Source organism: Acomys russatus, chromosome 19 (genome assembly GCF_903995435.1).
Source record: "Acomys russatus chromosome 19, mAcoRus1.1, whole genome shotgun sequence".
NCBI classification, from domain to species: domain Eukaryota; kingdom Metazoa; phylum Chordata; class Mammalia; order Rodentia; family Muridae; genus Acomys; species Acomys russatus.
In genome coordinates, this window is record NC_067155.1 from 11,622,918 (window position 1) to 11,632,169 (window position 9,252).

General features: G+C 59.9%; 1 protein-coding gene across 3 annotated transcripts; it reads left to right on the forward strand.

Annotated features, from left to right (window-relative positions):
- The first annotated feature begins 667 nt into the window (after positions 1–667).
- On the forward strand, positions 668–9,252 carry Bbc3 (BCL2 binding component 3). 3 transcript variants are annotated; one of them, XM_051162459.1, is made up of 4 exons: positions 668–953; positions 3,173–3,461; positions 4,746–4,936; positions 8,085–9,250. In XM_051162459.1, exons 2-4 carry the CDS (start codon positions 3,188–3,190, stop codon positions 8,199–8,201), a joined length of 582 nt encoding a protein of 193 aa, XP_051018416.1. In that variant the 5' UTR covers positions 668–953; positions 3,173–3,187; the 3' UTR covers positions 8,202–9,250. The 3 variants fall into 3 exon arrangements, with proteins under 3 accessions (XP_051018416.1, XP_051018415.1, XP_051018417.1); XM_051162458.1 differs by lacking the exon at positions 668–953 and adding an exon at positions 1,505–1,631 and having other exon boundaries at positions 8,085–9,252; XM_051162460.1 differs by lacking the exons at positions 668–953; positions 3,173–3,461 and adding an exon at positions 4,325–4,385 and having other exon boundaries at positions 8,085–9,245.

The following is a 9,252-nucleotide window of genomic DNA, read 5'->3' on the forward strand; positions in this document are numbered from 1 at the left end:
CTTTTGCGGGTGTTAGCCCGCGAGTGAGTGACGTTTGATGGGGGCCGGTGGTGGTGGTGGTGGTGGTGGTGGTGGTGTTAGAAAGTTGTTCTGAGAAGCGTTCAGCTTGAGCGTGGTGTGAATGCCTTGAGCACCCAGGAGGACGCGGTTTGTGAGTCTGGGTCTGTTTGAACATTGTTTTCGCTGTGGGGCTGTCACTGTTTCTGTGTGTGTAAGGGGGTTAAATCTGGGTGTCTGGGGCTATGTGAGGTCGTGTGTCCAGGCCCTAGTCCCGCGTGTACATCTGTGTCTCCGGCCGGGTGTCTGACTCTGTGTCACTGTGGCTCAGTCAGCAGTGGCTCTGTGCACCCTGTTGCGCCAGTCCGTCAGTCTGAGCGTACTCCCCGGGTGGGGGTGTGGGTCCCAGTTAGTGTGTCAGTGTGTCAGCGTGTCTGGACACCCCGGATCTGAGTTGTCCCCCCCCGCCCCCCCCACGTTGCTCCTGCCCCGGGGCTAGGCCTCGCCCCGCCCCCTCGGCTGCAGGGAAAGCCCCCGCGAGGAGGTAGGGGGCGCGGCGCCCGCTTGCAAGCCTTGACTTGTCCCGGGCCGCAGGCGGGGCCCTGGCGTCACGCGGGGGCGGGGCGTGGGAGCGAGCGAGAGGCGGGGCGGGGCGGGGCTGCCGCGGAGCGAGCGGGGATCTGCCGGGCGGCCTGAGACGAGGCGCTGAGCCACATGCAAGCGGGGCGCCCGGGAGGCGACGGCGACACTTGTGAGCTAGCAGCAGTGGTGATCCAGACGCAGACGCGAACGAGCCAATAGAAACAACAGCAGCAGCCACTGCAGTTAGAGCAGCAGCAGCAACAGCAGCAGCAGCAAGGAGGCTCTTTAACAAGCCACTCGGCGGGCGCGCCCTCCAGAAGGCAACCGCCCGCCACCCCATCGCCTCACTCTTCTGGAGTGTTCATGCCCCCGGGGTGAGTGTGCACCCCGATCCTCGACGCTGCTTATGAGAAATCAGGCCGGGAGGGCTCCCTGGAGGAGGTGACGGGGTGCACGGGCAGAGAGGGCAGTTGCCTTACATTCCCGCAACCTGTGCCCCAGCTTTCATCAAGGGGACCAAGGCTAGGCCGGCCCGGCGGGAAGGAAGCACCTGGGACTCGGGGCGCCCCGTCTGGGCGCACAGGTGCCTCAGCGGTCTGGCGAGTTTGTTTACAAACAATGGGGTTCGGGCTCGCCCGCGCCCCCTGGTGGCCAGTGGGGCCGGGGAGGAGCGTGGCTCGGGGCTCGCTTTTGGTCCCCCGAGTCCCGCTGCGGGAGGGTCGGTGTGGGGGGTGGCACCGAGGATCGGCCACACCCAGGGCGCGCGCCCGCCGGGGGCGGCGACATGGGGCGGCGGAGGCTGCGGCTCCCGCGGGCGGGGGCTGCGCCCCAGCAACAGCCGGTTATTGGCCCCGCGCGCGCTGAGCGGGCGGGGCGGGCGCACGTGGCGGCGTGGGGCGGGGGGGGGGGCTGTGACAGCGGAGGGGCGGCGGGGACCGTGCGGAGCTGTGGATCTGCAGGTGTCTCGCCTGTGTGTGTGTGCTCGTGTCTGGCTCCCGAGTTTGTGTCCCTACACCGAGATGTTGGCGTTTGTCACCCGGAGGGGTGTCTGCGTGAGTCCTTGCCCGCATGTCTGCGGGGTGGGGTGCACCTGTCCGTATAGGAGTGTGGGTAGCCACCCCTCCCAACCAGAGTTGTGTGCGTGTGCTCTTGAGGGGTGACTAGGGGGAATCTGTCGCCTGCCTGGTGGTGTTCGCAACGAGGGCACTTGAGCTGTGTTTGTGTGTCGCTTGAGTGAGCTGTGTTGCTGTGCAGGGGTCTCGCCCGAGTGTGCGTTGCATGTGTGTGTATGTGTGCGCGCGTGTGTGTGTGCGCGCGCGCTCGCGCTGTCTCTGGGTGTCTCCAAGACATGCATCTGCTGCACCCAGCTTTTAGGATGGGGTGCCACCCAGTGCCTGATCGCTCCCTGGGTGACTTCTGAGTGGCAAGAGGCATAAGGCTATCTCCACACTAAGGATGGAGGGCTCCGGGGGGGGGGGTGGGGGCGGATCTAGATGGTGCACTGTCAACATCTACATGCCGTGTGTGTGTGTGTGTGTGTGTGTGTGTGTGTGTGTGTTGGGTCTGAGGGGCTTGTCACTGAGATCCGTGGCTCCTGCGTGTCATGTGGCTCTCTCTCTCTGTAGTGTTTATACCAGTCACGTGAGGCCAGTGTTTTCTGTCTCTGCTTTAGGTATGTGTGCTGCTGGGCTGTGTGTGTGTGTGTGTGTGTGTGTGTGTGTGTGTGTGTGTGTGTGTGTGTGTGGTTTGGGGCTGACACTTGTCTGTGGTGTTTTGGGGCTGGGAAAAGAGGCTAGACTGATAGCTTCTTCCAGCTGTGGCTAGTGCCTCCCTCATGTCGCTGGCCCGCATATGAGAAAGATGATGTATAGGGTTGTGATGACATGTGTCTGTTGTGTCCCGGGAGCTCAGAGTTGGGGTGAGGGGCGGTGCGAGTTGGGCACATTCAGGTGTGTTTTGGGATGATAATGATGGTGAGTGTGTGTGTGCTAAGGTGTATCAGGGGTGTCTTGCATCTTGGGGGGTGTTTGTGTGTATGCAGGAGAAACATGTTGAAGTCTTGTCTGTTGTGCTCCTGTGTGTGAAGGCTGCATGTGGCTGGGTGAGCGTGGGCATATCAGCAGCGGGTCAGTGTGAGACTGATGTGTGTGTGTGGAGGGCAGTGTGGAGCCTGGTGTTTCAGAGTGGGCCACCTCACTGGGTCTGGGGAGGGTGTGGGTCAAGTTGGACACTTCTGCAAGTTCTTGGGTGTGTGTGAGTCGTCTTCCCATCACACTCACACACAGGCTGTCCAGTAAGTCCTGGGAGCCCGAGCACCCCTGCTGCGCTCCTCTCTGTTGGGAAAGTTCTCCCTGGTCCAAGCCCTGAGAGTCCTAGGCAGTCTGCCTGGTGGGCTTTGCCACAAGCCCCAGACGCAGTCTGTGCGCCCCCCCCCCCCGCACACCTCGTGCGCCCACCTCCATGTGTCCCGGCTAGGCTGCCCCCTGGGGTCATCCCCTCATGGGCGTAAGTGACCTCCAGGCAGGCTGTCTATAGGGTAGGGTCCTGTAGCCTTCCTGCAGTCGCCCCGCTGACCTCCCACCGTGTCCCGCAGGCTCCAGGGAGCGCCATGGCCCGCGCACGACAGGAGGGCAGCTCTCCGGAGCCCGTAGAGGGCTTGGCCCGCGACGGTCCGCGCCCCTTCCCGCTCGGCCGCCTGGTGCCCTCCGCTGTGTCCTGCGGCCTCTGCGAGCCCGGCCTGCCCGCCGCCCCTGCTGCCCCCGCCCTGCTGCCGGCCGCCTACCTCTGCGCCCCCACCGCCCCGCCTGCCGTCACCGCTGCCCTGGGGGCCCCCCGCTGGCCTGGGGGTCACCGCAGCCGGCCACGAGGCCCGCGCCCGGACGGTGAGTGCCCGCCCCACACCCGGGGAAGCTGAAGCGGGAGCCGAGCTGAGTGGGGCCACCGGAGGGTGTGGCCAGTGTGGTCTTTGTGTAGCTAGAAGCAGGAAGACGGACTGGGAGCCAGGGATGGAGGGGCCAGGTCGAGTGGGAAGTCCCTCTTGGAATCTGACTGCAGTCCCCCGAGTTGCAGCCCACGTCCCTTACCGGGCCTCGGGCAACAGCTGTTTCTCGGCTCCCCTCCCCCCAGCCCGGGTCCCTGGGCGCCCCCCAACCCCCCGGAGGGTTTCAGTGGGAAGGAGTATGGCTAGTGAGAGGATTGCCACCTCAGAACTTTGGGGAGGGGTCGGAGGCCTTTCCCTTTTATTTGAATGTCTTTGGCACTAGCAGGCTCTGCCCGCAGTCCCCTGGGAGGAAGGAGAGGGGGAGGGGCCATTGTGTTGGGAAAGTCCCCCTCGGGGAGCGGGTGAGGCTCAGGGAGGGAAGGGTTAAAGGTCCCCTGCCTGATGGGTTGTTAACCCTGTGGTGCCCGGCTACGGGAAATGACCATCTGGGTTTCCCTTTCTATCTACCCCGCCCCCCCCACTCCCACCCCACCCCCGCGCCCCATACAATCTCCTGAGCCCAGAGGTTAAAGAGAGAATAACTTTCCAACTTTCCCTGCGTTTCAGAACTAGATTCAGAGATAATGGAAACTGAGGCCCAGGACCTGGTGTGACAGGACAGAGGGACAAGGATGAGCGCCAGAGGGGGTGGGGCAGAAAGACTAACCCTGTACCCACGCCACACACAGCTCTCTCCCCCCTCCCTCCCCCCCACCCCCAGCCTTCTTGGGTTAGCCCCAGTCTAGCCTTCTGGTCAGCAGGCCAATGCCACATCCGGGGGTGTGGCCTCACTCTGGTTGGGCAGGAGTGTGCTGGAGACCTGAGAGTAGTGCCTGGGTGGGGTCAGTGGCTGTATCCCCGTGTGACCTTGGCCACTTCTCTGGGTGAGGCCTCAGTTTCCCAGTCTGTCAAATAGAACCGAAAAGATTTGACCCTGTATTAGAATGGGGGTACTTAGGTCGGATATGTTGAGGGACTTCCACACTGATATGAGCTTTAGTGGGTAACTGGCCAGCCTCGTGGCCCCTGAGCCACTTCCTCGAGACCCGTTTCTAGGGCCTGAAAGGAATGGGAAAAATTAATTTCTATGGCTGAGCGGAGAAGCGGAGGCTAAGCTACTAGGTGCCTCCGGGAAGCCTAGGGGCCGACTGGGTGGGTGGTGACCACGCCCCTTTCCCTCTCCCAGGTCCTCAGCCCTTGCTGTCACCAGCCCAGCAGCACCTAGAGTCGCCTGTGCCCAGCGCCCCGGAGGCCCTGGCGGGAGGCCCCACCCAGGCAGCCCCCGGAGTGCGCGGGGAGGAGGAGGAGTGGGCCCGGGAGATCGGGGCCCAGCTGCGGCGGATGGCAGACGACCTCAACGCGCAGTACGAGCGGCGGGTGAGTGCAGGGCGGCGGGCAGGTGGGGAGGGGGACGCACGCCCCCGCCAGATGTGCCGCAGCTGCTGGCCCTGCGCGCGCGAGGTCGCGCCGGGGACAGACAGCTGGAGGTGTGTGTGTGTGTGAGGAATCGGCTGGATGCTGGGATCCGAGATGGGCCGGATCCGGACCGGAGCCCCTGGCAGGGTCGGGGAAAAGGCAGCTCTGAGCCCGCGGCCGCGGGGACTGAGGGCGGCGCTCGGCGCGGCGGCTCCTATATCCCGGGCTATTTATAGCCGGTGAGTCAGCAACGCGCCGCGCCCGCCCCGCCCGCCCCCGCCGAGCTGCGCTCTGCAGCGCCTCCCGCCGGCTGCTCCGCGCCGGTACCGCCCCGGGCCAGGCCCGCTACTCGGTCCCTCTAGGTCCCAGCACCCCAGGGAACCACAAGACCCCCGCGCCCGCCCCACAGGGCTGTGCACTCTGCACATGGCCCTTGCATTGTTTGGAGGTAGGGAGAGGGAGAGAGGGAGAGAGAGAGAGAGAGAGAGAGAGAGAGAGAGAGAGAGAGAGAGAGAGAGAGAGAGAGAGAAGGAGAGGGAGAGAGAGAGAGCGCCTGAACCCCACTAATGTTGGATGAGAAAAGACTCCTAGCTTCCCGGCCTTGTCCCCTACCCCCTTATAAAGGGGACGTCCTCCCAGCAGGTGGTTTTTGCACCCGCTTCGCTTACTTGCCTGGCCAGTGGTATTGTTTTTAGCTCCCATCCTGGCTGCGGTGCTGACTGTGGCTTTCCAAAGCGCTCTATATCCTTCATTGGTTACCACTGAGCGCATCCTAGAGACACAGCCGAGTAGTGTGGCCTGGTGGCAGCTTTCTGTAATCCCACCTACTCAGGGAGGGGAAAAAGAAAGTTCAAAGCCAGCCTGGGCAGGCTAGTGAAACCCTGCCTCAAAAATAAGGAGGAAAGGGCCTGTTGAGGTGGCTCAGAGAATAAAGACGCTTGCTACCAAACCTGAACATAGTGGGAGGACAGAGATGGCAAGTCCTGCACAGTATTCTCTGACCTCCACATGTGCCACACACACACAGATGAACATTATATACATTTTAAGTTAATGGGGGGGGGGCGGTTGGGAGTTAAGAACACTCTTGCAGAGGACCAGGGCTTGATTGCCAACTCATCTCTCTGCCTGTAACTCCAGTTCCTGGGATTCGACTCTCTCTGGTATCTGCGAGCAGCACACACATACACACATTAAATATAGAATTTTTTTTTTAAGCTTAAAGGGAGGCTGGTGTAGTTCAGTTGGTGGAGCAGTAGCTAGCCTCGCAGACACTAAGCCCTAGAATCTTCAACTATGTGTTTGCTTTCAGGACAGCCTGGGCTACCTGAGATCATGTCTCCGAAAGAAAGTTTTCCTTTTCTTTTTTTCTTCTGGTTTTGCAAGACAGTTTCTCTGTGTATAGCCCAGGCTGTCCCGGCACTCGGAGATTCCCCCCTGCCTCTGCCTCCCAAGTGCCCAGACTAAGGCTGTGGGCTTGCACCTGCCTGGCAGGAGGTGTGGCTTAGCAGGACGCCTTGTCTTTTTCCTCTTTTCTAAGATACCTCCCTCTCTGTCTTCAGAGTGAGCACCTGGACTCTCTGCACCCTCTAATTTGCTGACTAAATAGGGGCGCTAGTGAGCTCACAAGGTGGCGCACCCCCTTCTCCTCCCCCATCACCCACTCCCTCTTGCAAAGAGGCCTGGGCTAGTTCTAGGCAGTACTGCATGGGGCATCAGTCTGACATCTCTGAAGTGAATTGTATTCTCTGCAGCCAAGAGCACCTTTTCCCTTTTTCTTTTCCTTTTTCCTTTCCTTTTCTTCTTTTTCTTTCTTTCTTTCTTTTTTTTTTTTTTTTTTTCCAGACAGGGTTTCTCTGTGTCCTGGACTCACTTTGTAGACCAGGCTGGCCTAGAACACACAGAGATCCGCCTCTGCCTCTGCCTCCTGAGTGCTGGGATTAAAGGCGTGTGCCACTGCCGCCGCCTCCACCACCAGCTTTGAACTTTTTTCTTTCTTTTTTTTTTTTTTTTTTAGTTTTTCAAGACAGGGTTTCTCTGTCTAGCCCTAGCTGTCCTGGCTGGCCCTGAGCTCAAAGGGATGTGCCTGCCTCTGCCTCCCGGAGTGATGGAAGTCTTACTACATACTCCGCACTGGCTTCGAACTCACTCTGTAGCCCAGGCAGGCCTTGAACTTTCACTTCTCCTGCCTCAACCTCCTGAGCCACTGGGATCACAGGCCTGTGCTATCACAGAGGCATTGTAGAAGCTACATCACATTTGTAATTCTGCCACCAGGGAGATAGCCAGCACTGCCAGGAGTCACCTTCTCTGAGCCTGGGCTAAGACTGGGAGGGCCCTTTCTTTTTTTTAAAGATTTATTTGTTTATTATGTAGCGTTTTTACCTGCCTGTTCCCCTGCAGGCCAGAAGAGGGCATAAGATCTTAGATGGTTGCGAGCCATCATGTGGTTGCTGGGAATTGAACTCAGGCCCTCTGGAAGAGGCAGACAGTGCTCTTAACCACTGAGCCATCTCTCCAGCCCCGAGAGAGGGGCCCTTTCATTGCTCTCTTCCATGAGCCACCAGCCTTTTGTTTGGCTGCTTCGGTTTTTCCAGACAGGAGCCTGCATTTTAGCGCAAATTTTAGTGAAGGTGCTAAGATTAGGAGCTTGAGCCACCCCGCCTGTGGTGCACCTTGAATGGGCTGCATTTCAGCCCACCCCTTAAGGGCCCCTGTGGTTTGCAGAGTAAATGTGCTAGGCTCTCTGCTGTGGCCACTATGTGGCCACTATCCCGTCCTCCTGTCCTAGGAGAGTGTGCCCGGGGGAGTGGGCAGGGCTGGAAGAGGGCTGGCAAGAGGATTGTGCTGAGTTTGGGGACCAATCCTGCGAATCCACAGGCTAATAAAAATCCCAATTCTCGGGGCTGGAGAGCTGGCTCAGAGGTTAAGAGCACTGACTGCTCCTCCAAAGGTCCTGAGTTCGATTCCCAGCAACCACATGGTGACTCACAACCATCTATAATGAGATCTGGTGCCCTGGTCTTACCTGCAGGCAGAATACTGTATACATAATAAGTAAATAAGTATTTCTTTTAAAAACCCCATTTCTCTTGCTCTCCCCTTCCAGAGACAAGAAGAACAGCATCGACATCGCCCCTCACCCTGGAGGGTCATGTACAATCTCTTCATGGGACTCCTCCCCTTACCCAGGGATCCCGGAGCCCCAGAAATGGAGCCCAACTAGGTGCCTACACCCACCCGGGGACGTCGGGGACTTGGGGGGCAGGACCCCCTCCGCCTTCTGACACCCTGGCCAGCGCGGGGGACTTTTTCTGCACCATGTAGCATACTGGACTGCCAGCCTTGCTCGTCCTAGGGACGGACAAGGGAAGCCACTCGAGCCGGGGCAGCCTAGGTGCACTGATGGAGATACGGACTTGGGGGACCCTGGCCTCCCGAAAGCCAGGGAAGGGAGGGCTGACGGACTCATGGTGACCGAGGGGGTGAGGACCGAGCCGCCCGCCTCTGCCGCCCACCACCATCTCAGGAAAGGCTGCTGGTGCTGGCTGCCCGTTCCAGCTGCAGGGGCTGGACATTGGGGGTGTCCCCAGTGCGCCTTCACTTTGGGCCTGGCCTCAGGCCCCTGGTGCTTCCCCCCCTCCTCCTGGGGAGGGGGTCTGTGAAGAGTATATGAGCCAAACCTGACCACTAGCCTCCTGGAGCCAGAGAATGGGGGGGGGGGCATGTGACGGCCTTCTCAACCCAGTGCCCAGCCATCTTCCCTGAGCCGCCGGCGGGCGGTGACCGATGCCTGCCTCACCTTCATCTGGGGTTGTCCAGGAGGGGTCCAGACTGTGAATCCTGTGCTCTGCCCGGGACCACCCCTCCCCTCAATCCCCATCCATCCCATTGCATAGGTTTAGAGAGAGCACGTGCGACCACTGGCATTCATTTTGGGGGGTGGGAGATATTGGCGGAAGCTACCCCAGCCTTAGTCTCCAGGGCAAAGTGCTGGGGAGGAAGATGGGGAGTCAGGGAGGGGGGAAAGTCTCAGAAGAGGGAGGAGTCTGGGAGTGGGGTGGGACGGCCCAGCCTGTAAAATACTGTACATGCACTGCTGTAGATATACCGGAATGAATTTTTCTGTACATGTTTGGTTAATTTTTTTTGTACATGATTTTTGTATGTTTCCTTTTCAATAAAATCAGATCGAACAGTGGACACTCTTTTTGCTAGCCTTACCAGTGGCAGGGCATCTGTCACCACCTGTGAGCCTGTGAGGGCACCGAAGAGAC